At 38.8% G+C, this 20,793-nt stretch overlaps 1 protein-coding gene across 3 annotated transcripts in view; it reads left to right on the forward strand.

Moving 5' to 3' along the window:
• Window positions 1–20,793, forward strand: part of ANKRD50 (ankyrin repeat domain 50) — a 38,711-nt gene that overhangs the window by 13,324 nt on the left and 4,594 nt on the right. For all 3 annotated transcript variants that reach the window (XM_055404668.2, XM_055404670.2, XM_055404669.2), the window contains 2 exons: window positions 13,885–14,114; window positions 17,148–20,698. In XM_055404668.2, the coding sequence (XP_055260643.1) occupies window positions 13,885–14,114; window positions 17,148–20,695 (3,778 nt within the window). In that variant the 3' untranslated portion in view covers window positions 20,696–20,698. The remainder of the gene's footprint in view (window positions 1–13,884; window positions 14,115–17,147; window positions 20,699–20,793) is intronic.

A 20,793-nucleotide genomic window follows, 5' to 3' on the forward strand; every position in this document is an offset into this window, starting at 1 on the left:
TTTGGAAGGTGAATGTGAAATATGGTATCTTATTATTTCAAATAACCTTGATCCTGTGCCTTGTCATTCTGCTTGTGTAATTTTTGTTTTGAAATGTACAAAATGAATAGAATATCAGTCTTTTCATTATTTCCTTTATAGTTTGGCCTTTTGGGGTCTTAAAATTTAGAAACTTGTTTTCTATTTGTTGTTCTAGTAGTACTCGTTGAATGGCTCATCTTTCACTATTGATTTTAATACTACTGCAGTCAGATATACACATACGTACACACACATTCATGTATTTCTGAGTTCTCTATTCAACCTTGGTTCATTCATTCTTTTGTTGTTTTATCAAATATGTGTTAGATAGCAGGGATGTACCAGGTGCATTCTTAATACTGGGTTATATTAGTTAAAATGTGGCAAGTATCGTTTGTATTTATTGAGCTTATATTTTGAGGGTTGGTGTGGGTAGTTGTTAGAAAAGTGAAATGTTAAGAACACAGTATATAATATATAGCATATCACTAGATAATAGGTGGTATGTGGAAAATCAAAACACAGTAAGGATGATAGGAGTGATGTGCTGAGTAGGTTGGGGCCAAAGAGTTGCTATTTATATAGGGAAAGTTAGGGCATTCTGTAGGAAGTATCCAGACTGAGGAAAATTCCAAGTGCAAAGTCCTGTGGTGGGAACTGGCTTGGTATTATCCAAGAAAAACAAAGGGAAACTAAGAGACAAGTAGAGATGTAGTTAGGAGCCACATAATGCATGGACTTGGAGGCCATCATAAGGATACTCACTTTTCCTTTGAGGAGATGAGAAGACATTAAGTCTTTTAAACAGAGTAGTAAAACATATGACTTATGGTTTTAAAGGGACACACTAGCTACTGTGTTAAGAACTGGGGTGGTAAACATGCAAGCAAGGAAACCAGTACGTGACTAGTGCAGCAGTTAAGGTTGAGAGATAATACTTGGACTTTGGTGAAGTGGTGGAGGTAGTGTGAAGTGTTTAAATAGTTTTTTATCTAAGAAGCAAGGTCAGTAGTTGGGAGTGAACTTTGAGAAGAGGAAAGTGTAAAATAGTCCTCTAGGCAAGTGGGGCATGGATGGTTTAGTGCTTCTCCCAAGTGTGGTGTAGGCCCCTGCAAGGTCAATTTTTTTAAAAAACAATACTAATACACAGCACAGTATTTGTTTTTTCACTCTCATTCTCTTTTGAGGGTATGGTGAGGGCCACATGAGAGGTTGAGTGCATAAATATTCTGACTGAGATTTTTATTAGGATTGCATTGAGTTTTAGTTTCAGTTCAGTTCAGTCGCTTTATTAGGACTGCATTGAGTTTTAGTTTCAGTTCAGTTCAGTCGCTCAGTTGTGTCCGACTCTTTGTGACCCCATGAATCACAGCACGCCAGGCCTCCCTGTCCATCACCAATTCCTGGAGTTGACTCAAACTCATGTCCATCGAGTCGGTGATGCCATCCAGCCATCTCATTTTCTGTCGTCCCCTTCTCCTCCCGCCCCCAATCCTTCCCAACATCAGAGTCTTTTCCAGCCAGTCAACTCATTGCATGAGGTGGCCAAAGTATTGGAGTTTCAGCTTTAGCATAGTTTTAGTTTAATTTGTGGAAATTGACCTGTTTGCAATGTTGAATCCCCTAATCCATGAATATGGTACATCTTAACTTACTTAGATTTTTTTTTTCCCCAATTTTCCTCAACAGTGTATTATAGTTTCCAGTATATAGGTCCAGTACATCTTGGATTGGATTTATTTTCAACTATTTGATTTTTTTTTGGTACTATTGTAAATGATATTATTTGTAAGTAAGTACTATTTTATGTGTTTTTTAAAATGTTAGTGTGTAGGGATTCAAATGATTTTTATATATTGACACTGTCACAAAGCAGTCTTGTGCAGTCTACTCACTAATTTTTATTCTGTAATCACTTTGACTTTTGAAGTATATTTCCGACTGGTACAGTTAGAGGTTTAGAAGGTTGTGTGTGTGTGTGTGTGTGTGTGTGTGTACAGAGTTAGAGGTTTAGAAGGTGTGTGTGTGTGTGTGTGTGTGTACAGAGTTAGAGGTTTAGAAGGTGTATGTGTGTGTGTGTACAGAGTTAGAGGTTTAGAAGGTGTGTGTGTGTGTGTGTGTGTACAGAGTTAGAGGTTTAGAAGGTGTGTGTGTGTGTGTGTGTGTACAGAGTTAGAGGTTTAGAAGGTGTGTGTGTGTGTGTGTGTGTGCAGAGTTAGAGGTTTAGAAGGTGTGTGTGTGTGTGTGTGCACGCACGTGCATGCGCATGTATTTCCTTCAGCATTTTAAAGGTACCTTTAGCATGTCTTATACGTCTTCATTTCTGTTGAAAAGTTTCTTGAAGACTTGTTTTTGCTTCTTTGACAATGCCTTCTTTTTTTTGTTTCCTTTTAAGATTTTCTGTATTTGTGGTTTTGTTTTTTGGTAGTTTGACTTTGTCTTGCATAAGTGTGGTTTCTTTGTAGTTTTTCTGTTTTTGGATTTACTGAGTTTCCTAAATCTGTGGATTGATTTTTTTCATTAGTTTTAGAGAAGTCTCATCTATTTACTTTGAGCTGATTCTTTTTCTTTGCAGACCACAATTGTGTGTAAGTTGTACCTTTCAAATGCATTCCTCATGTATTTTCCACACTACTCTATTCTAGCCTTCTTTTCTCATGTTTGGATATTTTCTTTTGGCCTTTATTTTGAATTTGTTAATTTCATCTTTCATTGTTATCAGAATGGTGTTGAATATACCCAAAGAATTTCTGACATCAAATACATACAGTTTTTTAGCTCTAAAGTAGAATTTTAGTTCTTTGTTTTTATAGATTCTGAGTTTTTTGGTTGAAATTCTTCATCTTTTATCCATTTTTTTCCTGATCTGTTCTCTTTAATATTTTAATTATGGTTAGTTTAGTCTATGCTAACAATAGTATCTAGATTTGAATCTGTATTCATTGTTTCTTTTTCCTCTAAATTAACAATCACATATTTCTGCCCTTTTTCTGTCTGATAATTTTTGATTGTATGTCAGATAGTGTGTCAAATGCTGTAGAGTTCTAGACTATCTTTCATCAGAGAAGGCTTGTTTTTTTCTCATTTGGGAAGAGAGTGAGGGGCTGCTGTAAACAGCTTGAGCTGGGCTGAGGCTTCTTTGAAGTCTTACTGAGACTGCTAGTTTATTTCTGTCATTTTGGTGTGGACCTTCTCAGCTTTTGATTGAGAGATCCAAAAGGACTGTTGATCATTCACTTCAAGAAGTATTCATTTAGTTTTTTGACTTCCTGCCCTTTAAACCTTCAAATTCTAACAAATGTCTGAAGAGGGTGGGTTTTGTATTTAAAGCAAGTTCCCTCCCTTTGGTAGAATTTTGTCTTCAGCATACAGACTGTGGGGGACTTTTAGACACAGTCATTCTTGTTCCCCAATTTTTAAAGTACAACCCAGAATTTAGCAGAAATACCTTGGAGAAAACAGCCTGTTGTTAGGGACAATTCAGATTTGACTCTGCTCTCTGAAAGAGAAATGTCTGACCTCTAAAAGTTGGGGTGATGTTATTTCTTTGGCAGAGTCCCTTAGGGTGGCCCAAGTCTGATTCTTAGTCCATACCTGAAATCACTACATGTCTTAAATCAGCAAATGACCCCTTAGAAGAAATCAGCAGGTGGTTTCTTTTTGTTTTGTTCCTTTTGGATGAATTCCTGTCCTCTGGAGTTCTAATTCATTTTGCTCTCTTGCTTCAACAACCTTCTCATGTCTTTAAAAATGTAAATTTTGTAATGGATAACATTATTTTCTAGCTGTTGCAGTGGGAATTTTGGGCTGCTGCCACCTACTGCATTTTATCTGGCAGTGAAAGTCCCTATGAGGAAAATTTCTTTGGTTCTCTCCTGTTTTACTTGATTTGTGCCTTTGCTTGTTAAGTAACTTCTTTTTAAAATAAATAATCTTTTATTTATCTGAACATCACAGATTGGTTTTCCTTAAATTCTTTGGTAGTATTATAAGTTACTTTCATTTGGACATGAACCCGTATTCTGATTGTTCCATTTGCTGCTTTCTTTCAAAGTGCTAAGAATTTTGTAACGTTTTCACTCTCCTCTTGGAATAGCCATTTGTACCTCTGTTCTCCCTGCTCTAATTGCTGATTGCCCCCACCGCTGCCTACCATCCATCAGTGCAGTCTAGGATGATGGTCAATAATTGAGATATGAAGCTCCTACTCCAAGCCCATACAAGTGATTTTGTAGATTTAGTCACTGACCCATGATCTTTTTAGGTTCAGTTCCTGTCTCCATGGAGGCTGATTTTTTGCCCTCCCTGCTGCTTCTTAAAAGCCATAGCCCTAGGCGGTAGTCTGTGCTTTTTGTTTCCTTCTTTCATTATTCATAGGAAGAGCCCCTCTTCCAGCCCCTAGTTTCAAACAGTGAGTCTGAGTCCTATTAGTAGAGGCAGGAGAACTTGTCACAGTTTTTACTTCCACCATCTAATCTCCGGGCTGCCATTGCAGACTTGTTTGACAGGTTGAAGTTTTAGCTCATTCAGGCTCACAGCATTTTGCTGCTTTTCTGTTTCTGATAGTTTGAAATGTTTATTTTATTTTTGACTCTGGTATTTTCCTTTTTTCTTTTTGTTTTAATATTTCATAATTCCCTGCTGCATTTTAACTAATGGGGAAACAGTTCATGAAGTCCCTACAATATCCTGGTCAATGTTTAGAGAGAAATTTCACCCTATATTTTGGCTAAAGTCCTGACCTGGTTTTAATTATCAGTTATACTCATTAGATTTTCTAATGAATATATAACATGTGATCCCTAACTGGTTTGAGGTATCAATTATACCCTATTCCACGTTTTCACATGCTTTAATTTATTGGAGGGTAATTTCATTTCTAAAAGAAGATAGGGAAACAACCTAAGTGTGCATTGATTTAGATGAATGGATAAAGAAATTGTGATACACACACATACACATAATTCAGCCATAGAAAACAGTTGTGGCAACATGAATGGATCCTGAGGGCATTATGCTGAATGAATAACTCAGACATAGAAAGACAAATGTTGTATGTTTTCACTTATATTCCGAATCTAACAACCAAACTCATTAAAATACAAAGATCAGATTTGTAGTTCCCAGAAGCAGATATTAGGAGTTGGGGGCATTAGATGAAAGTGGTCAGAAGGTACAAATTTCCAGTTATAAGACAAATAGATCCTGGGAGTACATGCAGCATGGTGACTATAGTTAGCAATAATGTATATTTGAAAGATGCTAAGAGAATAGATCTTAAAGTTCTCATTACAAGGAAAAAAAATTATAACTGTGGGATAATGGATGTTAACTGATCTTACTGTGGTAACATTTTGCAGTATGTACATACATGTGTTATAGTCTTAAAACTTATAAAATGTAGTATGTCAAATATATATCTTAATGAAACTGGAGAAAAAGAAAAGTAAGAACCTGGGTCTGTTCCCCTAAGACAAGATATATTAAGTGAGAATTATTAGTGATTTAGTTTTTCTACTTCACATGCTTTCAAAACATTTATTTTAAAGCATAGCCTTTTGAAAGAATTTAATATTTCGTTAACAAAATGACAGGCTGGTATGTCAGCACTGTACTTCCAGATGATTTTGGAAAGGTGCTAAGAATATAGGATTAACCTTCTAGGTAAACTTAAAGTGTATAATATTTTGATGACAGATTTCACCAGGTAGAACTAAAATTTTATTTATGTTTATTTTTTTAGAGATATGGCTATGTCGGGTCTTCGTTGTTGCATGCGGGCTTTCTCAGGTTGCAGCGAGTGGGGGCTACTGTTGTTTGCAGTGTTCCAGCTTTACTTTGTAGTGCCTCTGTTGTTGTGGAGCAGAGGCTCTAGGGCGTGTGGGCTTCAGTTCTTGTGGCTTGAGGTTCTCGAGCAAGGGCTCAGCAGTTGTTCACAGACCTAGTTGCCTCATGGCATGTGGGATCTTCCCAGACCAGGGATTGAACTGGTGTCCCCTTCATTGGCAGGCGGATGCTTAACCAGGGGATCACAAGAGAAGCCTAGTAGTAAGATCGTAGACTTCAGAATTCAAAATGGGTAATCTAGTAATATTGTGTATAATTTTTTAGGTTGCAAAAAACTTTTCTTTCGCAATTGAATTATCTTTGCAACACGAAAAATCAGCTTCCTATATTTACACTGGTCTGTTTTTAACTTAATGTGTCATTATGATATTCTGTAAATCCATACTATTTTTTTCTTTTAACTTGTAAACTTCATTTTTTAGAGCATTTTTAGGTTCACTGCTTTCTTCTTACGTGAAAAGTGCAGAGTTTCTGTTTACCTTCATGGACATAGCCTCCTCCACTATAAACATCCTGCATCACAGTGGTGTGTTTGTTATAATTGACGAATCTGCATCGACATGTCACTATCATCCAAAGTCCATAGTTGACATTAGGGTTCACTCTTGGTATTGTATATCCAGTTGGTTTTAAGAAATGTATAATGGCGTGTATATACCATTACTGTATAGTTTTGTATGGTAAAACTACACAATATTTTACTGCCCTAAAAATCCTCTGTGCTCTACCTACACATCACGGCCTCCCTGTTCTCTGGCAACCTGTGAGCCTTCTACTTTTTACAGTTTTGCCATTTCCAGAATGTTTGACAGTCAGAAATCATATTGACTCTTTTCACTTGGTAATAAATTTTAAGATTCAGTTCAATTCAGTCGCTCAGTCCTGTCCAACTCTTGTCAACCCCATGGACTGCAGCATGCCAGGCCTCCCTGTCCATCAGCAACTCCCAGAGTCCACCCAAACTCATGTCCATAGAGTCAGTGATGCCATCCAACCATCTCATCCTCTGTCATCCCCTTCTCCTCCCACCTTCCATCTTTCCCAGCATCAGGGCCTTTTCAATTAAGTCAGCTCTTTGCATCAGGTGGACAAAGTATTGGAGTTTCAGCTTCAACATCAGTCCTTCCAATGAACACCCAGAACTGATCTCCTTTAGGATGGACTGGTTGGATCTCCTTGCAGTCCAAGGGACTCTCAAGTCTTCTCCAACACCACAGTTCAAAAGCATCAATTCTTCGGCGCTCAGCTTTATTTATAGTCCAACTCTCACATCCATACTTGACTACTGGAAAAACCATAGGCTTGACTAGATGGAACTTTGTTGGCAAAGTAATGTCTCTGCATTTTAATATGCTGTCTAGATTGGTCATAACTTTTCTTCCAAGGAGTAAAAGTCTTTTAATTTCAAGGTTGCAGTCACCATCTGCAGTGATTTTAGAGCCCCCCAAAATAAAGTCAGCCATTGTTTCCACTGTTTCCCAGTCTATTTCCCATGAGGTGATGCACTGGATGCCATGATCTTAGTTTTCTGAATGTTGAGCTTTAAGTGAATGTTTTTCATTCTATTATTTCACTTTCAAAAAGAGGCTCTTTAGTTCTTCTTCACTTTCTGCTGTAAGGGTCGTGTCATCTGCATATCTGAGGTTATTGATACTTCTCCCGGCAATCTTGTTTCCAGCTTGTGCTTCCTCCAGCCCAGCGTTTCTCATGATGTACTCTGCATATCAGTTAAATAAGCAGGGTGACAATACACGTACCAGTCTGTTGTTCTATGTCCAGTTCTAATTATTGCTTCCTGACCTGAATACTTGGCCACCTCATGCGAAGAGTTGACTCAGTGGAAAAGACTCTGATGCTGGGAAAGATTGGGGGCAGGAGGAGAAGGGGACGACAGAGAATGAGATGGACCTGAGGTCCACCGACTTGATGGACCTGAACTTGAGTGAACTCCAGGAGTTGGTGATGGACAGGGAGGCCTGGTGTGCTGTGATTCATGGGGTCGCAAAGAGTCGGACACGACTGAGCGACTGAACTGAACTGACCTGCATACAGGTTTCTCAAGAGGCAGTTCAGGTGGTCTGGCATCTCTTTCAGAACTTTCCACAGTTTATTGTGATCCACACAGTCAAAGCCTTTGGCATAGTCAATAAAGCAGAAATAGATGCTTTTCTGGAACTCCCTCACTTTTTCGACGATCAAGTGGATGTGGTCAATTTGATCTCTGGTTCCTCTGCTTTTTCTAATACCAGCTTGAACATCTGGAAGTTCATGGATCACGTATTGCTGAAGCCTGGCTTGGAGAATTTTGAGCATTAACTTTCCTAGCATGTGAGATGAGTGCAATTGTGTGGTAGTTTGCGCATTCTTTGGCATTGCCTTTCTTAGGGATTGGAATGAAAACTGACCTTTTCTAGTCCTGTGGCCACTGCTGAGTTTTCCAAATTTGCTGACATATTGAGTGCAGCACTTTCATAGCATCACCTTTTAGGATTTGAATTAGCTCAGTTGGAATTCTGTCACCTCCACTAGCTTTGTTCGTAGTGATGCTTCCTAAGGCCCACTTGACTTTGCATTCCAGGATGTCTGGCTCTAGGTCAGTGATCACACCATCATGATTATCTGGGTCATGAAGATCTATTTTGTACAGTTCTGTGTATTCTTGCCACCTCTTCTTAATATCTTTTGCTTCTGTTAGGTTCATATCATTTCTGTCCTTTATTGAGCCCATCCTTGCATGAAATGTTCCCATGGTATCTCTAATTTTCTTGGAGAGATCTCTAGTCTTCCCCATTCTATTGTTTTCCTCTATTTCTTTGCATTGATCACTGAGGAAGGCTTTCTTCTCTCTCCTTGCTCTTCTTTGGAACTCTGCATTCAAATATGTATATCTTTCCTTTTCTCCTTTGCTTTTCACTTGTCTTCATTTCACAGCTATTTGTAAGGCCACCTCAGACAGTCATTTCGCTTTTTACATTTCTTTTTCTTGGGGATGGTCTTGATCCCTATCTTCTGTACAGTGTCACGAACCTCCGTCCATAGTTCATCAGGCACTCTGTCTATCAGATGTAGTCCCTTAAATCTATTTCTCACTTCTACTGTATAATCATAAGGGATTTGATTTAGGTCATACCTAAATGGTCTCGTGGTTTTCCCTACTTTGTTCAATTTAAATCTGAATTTTGCAATAAGGAGTTTATAATCTGAGCCACGGTTAGTTCCCGATCTTGTTTTTGCTGACTGTATAGAGCTTCTCCATCTTTGGCTGCAAAGAATATAATCAACATGATTTTGATGTTAGCCATCTGGTGATGTCATGTGTAGAGTCTTCTCTTGTGTTGTTGGAAGAGGGTGTTTGCTATGACCAGTGTGTTCTCTTGCCAAAACTTTATTAGCCTTTGCCCTGCTTCATTCCGTGCTCCAAGCCCAAATTTGCCTGTTATTCCTGGTGTTTCTTGACTTCCTACTTTTGCATTCCAGTCCTCTATAATGAAAAGGACATCTTTTGGGGGTGTTAGTTCTAAAAGGTCTTGTAGGTCTTCATAGAACCGTTCAACTTCTGCTTCTTCAGTGTTACTGTTGGGGGCATAGACTTGGATTACTGTGATATTGAATGGTTTACCTTGGAAACGAACAGAGATCATTCTTCCATTTTTGAAACTACCTCCAAGTACTGCATTTCCGACACTTTTGTTGACTATGATGACTACTCCATTTCTTCTAAGGGATTCTTGCCCACAATAGTAGACAGGATGGTCATCTGAGTTAAATACACCCATTCCAGTCCATTTTAGTTTGCTGATTCCTAAAATGTTGATGTTCACTCTTGCCATCTCCTGTTTGACCACTTCCAGTTTGCCTTGATTCATGGACCTAACATTCCAGGTTCCTATACAATATTGCTCTTTATAGCATCGGTTCTTGCTTCTATCACCAGTCACATCCACAACTGGGTGTTGTTTCTGCTTTGGCTCTGTCTCTTCATTCTTTCCAGAGTTATTTCTCCACTGATCTCCAGTAGCATATTGCACACCTACCAACCTGGGGAGTTCATCTTTCAGTGTCCTGTCTTTTTGCCTTATCATGGCCTGATCGCTCATTTCTTTTTCGGAGCTGGTGATATTCCATTGTCTGGATGTTTATTAACTGATGTTTGTTAACCGATTATTAACATTCACAGAAGGACACCTTGGTTGCTTCCAAATTTTGGCAATTAGGAATAAAGCTGTAATACACATATGTGTGCAGGGGTTTATATGGACATAAATTTTCAGTTCATTTGGGTAAATACCAGGGGACACAATTGCTGGTTTGTATGAGAGTATGTTTAGTTTTCTATGAAACTGCCACTCTGTCTTCCAGACTTGCTGTACCATTTTGCATTCCCACCAGCAATAAATGAGAGTGCCTATTGCTCCACATCCTTGCCAGTATTTGGTGTTGTCAGTGTTTGGATTTTTGCCATTCTAAAATATATGTAGCAGTGCTTTTTTGTTTTAATTTGCAATTCCTTAATGACGTATGATGTTGGACTTCTTTTCATAGGCTTACTTGCCACCTATATAGCTTCTTTGGTGAGGTGTCAGTTCAGGTGTTTTGCCTGTTTTTAATTCGGGTTGTTTTCCAGTGTCTGGGAGCATCTGCCCAGGTAAGCAGATGTGTCTTCTATGCCTGCCTGCAGATGTCTGTGGTTGGTTGCCCTCTGACCTAAGCTCTCACGGGTTCGAGAAAAGTCTTGAACTTGTGGCTTGTCGGGCTTACTTTGTTGTAAGGGTGGAAGAAAAACTTTTGTTGCAAGACTGGAAGGTGTAACTAGTTGTCTACACCTGAGAGAGCAAGCCAGAGAAGGAGATGAAACCCCATGTTCCACAGTGAAAATCTTAACTATTGTACATGTGATATCTATTAGTGTATTCCTTATAATACCTGTAGCAGCTTTTTAAAGTTAATTAGCCTCCTGAGAAAGGGGCTGTAGGTAAATTCACTGTATTGAAAGCAAAAAAGAGTGAATTTTATTTCAGAATTGCCCTGATAGTCTTTCAGCTGCCTTTTGACCTGGAAATGAGAAGGCCAGCTACAGAAGCATGGTGTCGCCAGTGCTTATATTCAAAGTAGAATTCCAAATGGGAGAGTTGCTCAAGGACTTTAAATTAAACTCAACAATACTAAGAATGTAATATATATTTTCTAAGTTTTAATAATGTAGCTAAGAAGTATAGGACATTTAATCACATGCATATACAAAGTAAAAACCCTGTAGCATGCTGGTGCTTTTAAAGATGGTGGTATTCTTTGGATGAATGTGATAACCTAGTACTATTACATTATCTCATTTTGAAGATTATAAGTATATACATATATATTCACAAACAGAAAAATCTGTTTTAGACTAGCTAAAGTACTCTGGGCTTTGTGTGTACATACTTCGATGGGATTGTCATTTTCTAAAATGATAAAACGTAACCTGGTAGAAAAAGTGGATCTGTGTGTCACTTCGTGGTGTAGGTATCCCCATATGGTGCTTTTGTTGAAATAAATGAAACTGAAGATGGGAATTCTGAGTCTAGTATAATTTTTATCTCGTGTTTTGAAGTAGCAGTTTTCCTATTGTCATTCACTCATGAAGCAAACTTTATTGAGTGCTTGTGATGTGCTAATAATGGTTTTGAGTGCTGGGCATATGGCAGCACAAGAGAGGCATTGTCCAGTGGGGAGACAGCATGGAAGTAGAGGAGCTTCAAGCAGCCTTACAGTGAAACCAGTACACAAGTAATGCAGTAAGTTCCTTTGAGAACATGATCAGCAACGCATGGAAAACAGGATCAGGTGTTAGGGCGACGGCAGTATACCTGACAAAGACTATTTAAGATATGGTGATCAGGGAAATGGAGAAGGAAATGGCAACCCACTACAGTATTCTTGCCTGCAGAATCCCAGGGACAGAGGAGCATGGTGGGCTGCCGTCTATGGGGTTGCACAGAGTCGGACACGGCTGTAGCGACTTAGCAGCAGCAGCAGATCAGGGAAAGCGTCTTCAGGAATAAACGTTGTGTGGAAACCTCAAGGAAGAGCAGTTCTGCCTGAGGGAGCTTTCTAGGCAGAGGGAGTACCAAGTACATAGACCCTGACTGGAGGAAAGTTTGGTGTTAGAACTGAAAGGAGAGCAGTGTGGCTGGAACAAAAGGGAGAGCTCAGGAATGAGCCTAGGATTTTAAGAAACTAGTGGGAATGGGATGCCACTAATTGACATGGAGAGATGAGTGGGGAGGAACTTAGGGTGTAAATTGAAAGAGAGAATACTTTTTTAAACATATTAAATCTGAGATGCCTGTAGGACATCCACAAGAAGATGGCAACTTTGAGTTTAGGGGTGAGGGCAAGGCTAGGAAAAATTGCTCAACATTTTTAATGCCACAGATTGACTTCTGGTTTTAACAAGACTGAGCGAGTCCTGGGAAACAGTCAAATAGCAAGAAAGTAAAACTACAAGAGACCTGTAAACCCCAACCTCAAGATAAACGTAGAAGTTAATGTCCAATGGCCATGCAGACAAAACTGACAGAACATTTTTATATGCACACCATGAACATTATCACGAACACAAAGGCTCTCATTTGGAACTGTGGAGACAGGAGACTTACGCTGGAAGTTTCCCTGGACCCAGTTAAGCAGAAAGGAAGAATAAAGAGGGCAGGGAAGAATGAGTCACACACATGAGCTCTATGTGAGAATCAAACATTTGAGGATTGTGGGGAGGGGATTGTGGTGAAAAAGGCTGCCTTATGTACATCCCCACAGCTTCTCCTCTTAATTGGCTGGAGAGAAGTTAAAGCACAAAGAAGTTGTTCATGCCCATAACCCTTGAGTCATAAGGAGATTTCTTAGAAATCTAAACACTGGATACACTAGCCTGCAAAGGAAAGTTCTCTTATTGAAGAGCTGTCACAAGATATATACAAATATATCTCAAAAACAGTAGGGAGAAGGGGTCTGCAAAAGAAAGCTAGTATGGCTGGCGCAACCTTGTAAAAGGTTTACTCTGCCACCGTAGGAACTCTGGAGGGAGTGGGTGAAGACATACGTTGTTATGGTTCCCGGGTGAAAGACATGACAGTAGTTTTTGGAATACAGACCAAGTTGGGATTGAGATATTTTTATAAAGAAATATTGACAAGACTTAGTGATAAATTGGATGTTGGTTGCTACTGGGATTGAAAGATGAAGAAGAGAGTTGTACAAAGGATCATCTGTAAATTTCTGGTGTTCATAATTAGATGGAGTTTGTCCTCTTCACCATAGTATCTTTTAGTACTTCATTGAGCACATGGAATGCTCCTATACATATTTGTTGAAAATGAATGAGTATTTTAGTTATGAAAAAGTTGCATTCAACCTCAGTATAAACAGTCTGAGTAGCAGATGTGTTCTGCTGTGGGATTAAACCTAATAATACATTCTTTACATTGAAATTTGAGCATACATCAAATGGGACCTAGACTGCAGTTTATCTTTGAAAAGTCTTTTAAAATTTGTATGTGACAAACTAGATCTAGTGCAGTCTATTTGTGAGAGACATGATGATAAAATCTTCTATAAAGAAACTATATTTTTTTATATTATGGAAGTGATCCCCAGTTTTTTTTCTTTTATATTTTAGCTTTTTTATAAACATTTCAAGCTTTTATTATTGATAAAAAATCAGAAAAAGATATTCCTTCAATATTCAATATTGAAGTCTTGTTTTCTCAAGTTCCTACTGCCTTTCTGAAGTATACTGAAGCACTAATTCACCCACACTCTCATACAGTTTATTGTGGAAAATGTTGTTTTTGAAAAAGTGAACTATTTAGGACCAGTATTCATATTAAGGTATGGAATTGAAACTTGTACAGTATTTTTATTCTAAAACTTTATCTTTCTTCAAACAATGTTTATAACCTATAGTTCTAGTGTTCGGATAATAAATCTTAATATCATAGCCAGTAACACTGAAAGTGCTCATATGGATGTTGTTTACAGGTGTGTCCTGCTCCCTCTTTTGGGAATGAAGCCACCCCAGCAAAGCCTCTATCTTCTTGTGGATTCTGTGGACGAAGGGTGTAACATAACTGAAGGTGAACAGACGTCCACCAGTTTATCTGGGACTGTGGCAGAGCTTTTGGCTGGTCACCACGAATTCTTTCCACCATGGCTATTGCTTCTCTGTTCTGCCCGAAAACAGAGCAAAGCTGTTACTAAAATGTTTACTGGTAAGTGTAACTCCTACCATCTGCCAGTGTTTTTCATTGATGAAATTAAGACTTGTATTTTTTCTTAGAGGAGAGTACTCAGTTGAAAATTTGGTCCTTGCTTCTGCTATTCTCTCAGCTGTTCTGTTCTGTTAGCAATTTTCAACTTTTTAAAGTGGTATTAAAAAAAGGCCATAAAATATTTTAAGTTAATTTAATAGTAACTTTCTTTTTTCAAGATTCTTTACCTAACAAACTTTCTTAGCAAAGGTGAGGGCTACATATTTAATGCTGATGTTTCCTGATCGGCTTTTATTTCTTCTAACTAGACTGAGCATCCTGAGAGTACAGAATATGCCACCTTAAAAATCAATGGCAGTTTGTCTAAGATGTTTTTCCTGGTTTTAGAGGAGAGACAGAGTTCATAGTCTTTTAGGGTACCTCTTGAAGTAGATCCTTTATTTTTTTAAATCCTTTTCCGACGTTTGAGAAAGCCATCTATGTAATACTTAAAAGTACATGATCAGGTTTTTTGTTTTTTTTTTTTTAATTTTCTTGTTTACTGACTTTACTTTCTTTTTTTTTTAACTACCATAGTAAAGTGATTTTACTCCTATTAGATTATGTAAAGCCCTTTTTTTGTGTGCTGTGGGAATGAAAAGGAGCATAAAACGAGGACCACTCACAGGATTTATAGTGTAATTGGAGAGATAATAATTAAGTTATTGGTTAATTAGCTATATCACTTTAAAATAGTTCTATGCATCTTACACTGGGTGGAATCTTACTAATTTGCTAAAACGGCTTCCTTTAACCAGATTTATTCCCTCTCTTTTCGATTGCCTTGCTAATAACACCTTTTGATTTGGTTTCCATTATGCTGTTCTGTTTTGTTGTTATTGGAAATTGAGTTGATAAAAGGGAATTAATAGGATGAACTTAGATATCTCTTAGTCTGTCGGGTACAGGTAAAGTTGAAGCCCCTTTTGGTCTGTGTCATCCCATTTCTTCCCCTTCTTCATTTGAGACAACCAGTGTTATTAGTTTATCTTTGTCCTTTTATCTCATATTTTTCATTCTGTCTGTTTTTATATTTTACATAAATGAAACACTGCATACACCATCCTGGCTCTTCCCATTTACTGGCTGTGTGACCTTATGCAGCTTCCAGTACAGTCTCTGCCTCAGTGCCCTCATCTATGAATTGATGGTTATTACATGTTTCTATCACTTTCCCCATAGGGTATTTTTGTGTGTGAGTCTAAATGACAAGTTACATGTAAAGCACTTAGAACAATGCCTAGTACATAATAAGTGTTTCATAAATGTATCACTACTATTGTTATCATTTCACTATATTAAAAAAAATCAAAAAACAAAAACAATATATCAAAAACAATGTTTTGGGGCTTTTTTCTATTACTACTTTTAAACCCAGTTCATTGCTTTTAACTACTATATATTATTCCTTCCCATGAATAAATCTCTAGTTTTTCCATTATCCTATTTATGGACATTATTTCAGTTTTTCATTATTACAAGAAATGCTTCATGAATGTACTTAAACACACCTTGCACACATGTGCTATAAGTTTGTATTATAAATACATATGTAGAATTACTAGAGAATAGAGTGTGTACATTTTGAGCTTTAATTTTGGCAAACTGCTATCTGGTATGCTTGAAATAATTTATATTCCTGCCAGCAAAACATGAAATTTCTCTTTTCTCTATATTTTTGTCAGTTAACATTTGTTATCTTCAGATCTGTTTTTTCTGCTGTAGGGGCTTGTGCTTGATATTCCCTCTGACTGGAATGATCTTCTCCTGATTCCTGAGTCCAACTTTTACTTATCTGCTGCTGCCACTGCTTTGGTTGTTTCAACTTTTACTGATTCTTATGTAGACTTTAACAAAGACTCTGTAAAAGGTTTTGCCCCAAGTGTTGGCTCACTCTAGCTGTCTGTCTTTAGTGATGTTAGAATAGTCTTTCAGAATACAGATCCGCTCACATTATTGTCTTTGTTCTCACTGACTTCTGATCACAAAATACAAGCCTCATTTCTTCACATAGTACCTGGAATATGGTAGGTTTTATATATGTGTGTGTGTATTCATATTTGTTTTATTCAGTTGAGTGAGAGTATTTTACTCAGTATTACTTGACCATCACTAATCTTTGCTGCATTTCTAGATTTATTCCTCTTAAGAAAGAGTTCATTCACTTAGCATTTTTTTCTTCTGGAAGATGAATTAAACTATTGTCTAATAAATCCATATGTCTAAAACAGGATATCATCTCCCTTCCAAAAATGAAATTATGATTCCTCTTAAAGAACTTAAAGTGAGTTTTGAATAGCTATTAACTAGTATGTTTTTAGGTTGGTTTGAATTTTATTAAGCTGCTTTATTTTTACAGTGCTGAAGTTTTGTTAACGTGGTTTAACCAAGTTGTATATTCAGATTGGAGCTGTTTTGACAATCTAAGATTTAATTATTTAAATTTGGCAACATGTAAAATAATGTAATTTAAAGGTGGTGACAAGTGCTATTCTAATTGTATGCAAATATTCAATTCCATAATTAAGACTAGTGTACATTCAGTTATGTGGAGAGAAATATGTAAATTTTTCACATGGAAAAGATCAGCTTATAAAAACAAATCTTATTTATGTCTTTTGCAACTTTTTTCCTAATCATTTGAGAGGAATCAAAAAAAATTCCCAGAGTGCCTGGATATAGCTAAAGACATCAAATGCTCTAATGATAAGAGTTTAGTTGAAGCTGAGAGGAGCACTGAACCACTAAACAAATAAATAGTTCCCTTTGTGGATAGTAAAATGAAATCATTTATCTGTCATCAGCGTGATTTTCCAGAAGGAAAAAAAAAATCTGATTACTATATTTCTAGATATTGATTGACTTGTTTATTAATATTATTGACTTACTATTGATTTATTTGATTATTAGTTTGTCACATGTTGAACACATTCTCTTTGAAATATGGCAACTTTGATAATCATTTTCAATTGACACCTACTTTTTTGTCCTTAGGTTTTCGAAAAATAAGTTTAGATGACCTTCGGAAGGCATATATCGTTAAGGATGTTCAGCAGTACATCCTTCATCGTTTAGATCAAGAAGAAGCTTTGCGACAACACCTCACAAAAGAAACTGCAGAAATGTTAAACCAACTGCACATTAAAAGCAGCGGATGCTTTCTTTATCTAGAACGAGTTCTCGATGGAGTTGTAGAAAATTTTATTATGTTGAGAGAGATTCGTGACATCCCAGGAACTCTAAATGGTCTGTATCTCTGGCTGTGTCAAAGACTTTTTGTAAGAAAACAGTTTGCAAAGGTTCAGCCTATCTTGAATGTGATTCTTGCAGCCTGCCGGCCTCTGACCATAACAGAATTGTATCATGCAGTATGGACAAAAAATATGTCATTAACCTTGGAAGACTTTCAACGCAAGTTAGATGTCCTCTCCAAACTTCTTGTTGATGGACTTGGAAATACTAAAATACTGTTTCACTACAGTTTTGCAGAGTGGCTCCTGGATGTGAAACACTGCACTCAGAAGTATTTATGCAATGCAGCAGAAGGACACCGAATGTTGGCTATGAGTTATACCTGTCAAGCCAAGAATTTAACACCATTGGAAGCACAAGAATTTGCATTGCACTTAATTAATTCGAACTTACAGTTAGAGACAGCTGAGTTAGCTCTGTGGATGATATGGAATGGCACACCTGTCAGAGACTCCCTGTCTACTTTAATACCCAAGGAACAAGAAGTGCTGCAGCTGTTGGTGAAAGCTGGGGCTCATGTCAACAGCGAAGATGATCGCACATCATGCATTGTCCGGCAGGCCTTAGAAAGAGAGGATTCCATTCGGACATTATTAGACAATGGAGCTTCAGTCAATCAGTGTGATTCAAATGGGAGAACATTACTGGCTAATGCGGCTTACAGTGGCAACCTTGATGTGGTGAATTTACTGGTCTCTAGGGGAGCAGATTTAGAAATAGAAGATGCTCATGGACACACACCACTTACCCTGGCTGCTCGACAAGGACATACCAAGGTGGTTAATTGTCTGATTGGTTGTGGAGCAAATATTAATCACACTGATCAGGATGGCTGGACAGCGTTGAGATCCGCGGCTTGGGGTGGTCACACCGAGGTTGTGTCTGCACTGCTTTATGCTGGCGTAAAAGTGGACTGTGCAGATGCCGACAGCCGAACAGCTCTGAGAGCAGCAGCCTGGGGAGGACATGAGGATATTGTGCTGAACTTGCTCCAGCATGGTGCTGAAGTCAACAAAGCTGACAATGAAGGCCGAACTGCTTTGATAGCAGCTGCCTACATGGGACATAGAGAGATTGTGGAACACCTGCTGGATCATGGAGCGGAAGTGAATCATGAGGATGTGGACGGCAGGACTGCACTCTCTGTGGCTGCACTTTGTGTTCCTGCAAGTAAAGGACATGCATCGGTCGTTAGCCTTCTGATTGATCGAGGTGCTGAAGTGGATCACTGCGATAAAGATGGCATGACGCCCCTGCTGGTGGCTGCCTATGAAGGACATGTCGATGTGGTTGACTTGCTTCTAGAGGGGGGAGCTGATGTCGACCACACGGATAACAATGGGCGTACACCCCTCCTAGCTGCCGCTTCTATGGGTCATGCCTCAGTTGTAAACACGCTTTTGTTTTGGGGTGCCGCTGTGGACAGCATTGACAGTGAAGGGAGAACAGTGCTCAGCATAGCTTCAGCCCAAGGAAACGTTGAAGTAGTCCGTACTCTGCTGGACCGGGGCTTAGATGAAAATCACAGAGATGATGCTGGATGGACACCTTTGCACATGGCAGCTTTTGAAGGTCACAGATTAATATGTGAAGCACTTATTGAACAAGGTGCTAGAACAAATGAGATCGACAACGATGGGCGGATACCTTTCATATTAGCTTCACAAGAGGGTCATTATGACTGTGTTCAAATATTACTGGAGAATAAATCCAACATTGATCAGAGAGGTTATGACGGAAGAAATGCTCTGCGGGTTGCTGCGTTAGAAGGACACCGGGACATTGTTGAATTGCTTTTTAGCCACGGAGCTGATGTTAACTACAAAGATGCTGATGGTAGGCCAACACTTTATATTTTGGCCTTAGAAAATCAGCTTACAATGGCTGAGTATTTTTTGGAAAATGGTGCAAACGTGGAAGCAAGTGATGCTGAAGGCAGGACAGCACTTCATGTCTCGTGCTGGCAAGGCCACTTGGAGATGGTGCAGGTTCTGATCACCTATCATGCTGATGTCAATGCTGCCGACAATGAAAAGCGCTCCGCACTGCAGTCTGCAGCCTGGCAGGGCCATGTAAAAGTGGTGCAGCTTCTCATTGAGCATGGCGCCGTGGTGGACCACACGTGTAATCAGGGCGCCACTGCGCTCTGCATTGCGGCCCAGGAAGGACACATTGACGTCGTGCAGGTTTTATTAGAGCACAGTGCTGATCCAAACCATGCTGATCAATTTGGACGTACTGCTATGCGAGTTGCAGCCAAAAATGGACACTCTCAGATAATTAAATTATTAGAAAAATATGGTGCATCCAGTTTGAATGGCTGTTCTCCATCTCCTGTTCATACAATGGAGCAAAAGCCTCTACAGTCAGTGTCTTCGAAAATGCAGTCCCTAACAATTAAATCAAACAGCTCGGGCAGCACTGGTGGCGGGGAAGCTCAGCCTTCGTTGCGCAGTTTACCAAACGGGCCAGCTCATGCGTTCAGTTCTCCTTCAGAATCGCCTGATTCGACAGTTGATCGGCAGAAGTCATCATTGTCAAATAATTCCTTGAAAAGCTCAAAAAATTCATCTTTGAGAACTACTTCATCTACAGCAACGGCTCAAACAGTGCCAATCGACAGCTTCCACAGCTTGTCATTTACAGAACAAATTCAGCAGCACTCATTGCCACGCAGTAGAAGTCGCCAGTCGATTGTCTCGCCATCTTCCACAACACAGTCCTTGGGCCAGAGCCATCATTCACCGAGTAGTGAGTTTGAGTGGAGTCAGGTCAAGCCCAGCTTGAAGTCAACGAAAACGAATAAAGGGGGCAAATCAGAAAATTCCAACAAATCTGGGTCAGCTGTGAAAAAAGCTAAACAGAATAATTCTTCACAGCCGAAGGTCTTAGAATATGAAATGACTCAGTTTGATAAAAGAGGACCCACAGCCAAATCTGGGACCAGTGCACCATCTAAGCAGATGCCAGCAGATTCGCAGTGTAAAATCATGATTCCTTCAGCTCAGCCAGAAATAGGTCGATCTCAACAGCAGTTCCTTATTCACCAACAAAGTGGGGAACAGAAGAAGAGAAACGGAATAATGACAAATCCAAATTATCATCTGCAGAGCAACCAAGTTTTTCTCGGTAGGGTTTCAGTCCCACGGACAATACAAGACAGAGGGCATCAGGAAGTGTTAGAAGGATACCCTTCCTCGGAGACGGAATTAAGCCTTAAACAAGCTCTGAAGCTTCAGATTGAGGGTTCTGACCCTAGCTTCAACTATAAAAAGGAAACACCATTATAAAAGGTAACATTTCATCAACATAAAGAATAAACATCCGAAGTATGGTTCCCTCCATATATTGTTCCCTTAGAATGCTCTTTTCCCTAAGCCACATGGCC

This window comes from Moschus berezovskii, chromosome 19 (genome assembly GCF_049115385.1).
Source record: "Moschus berezovskii isolate FMDL1 chromosome 19, NW_MosBer_1.0, whole genome shotgun sequence".
In the NCBI taxonomy this organism is placed as follows: domain Eukaryota; kingdom Metazoa; phylum Chordata; class Mammalia; order Artiodactyla; family Moschidae; genus Moschus; species Moschus berezovskii.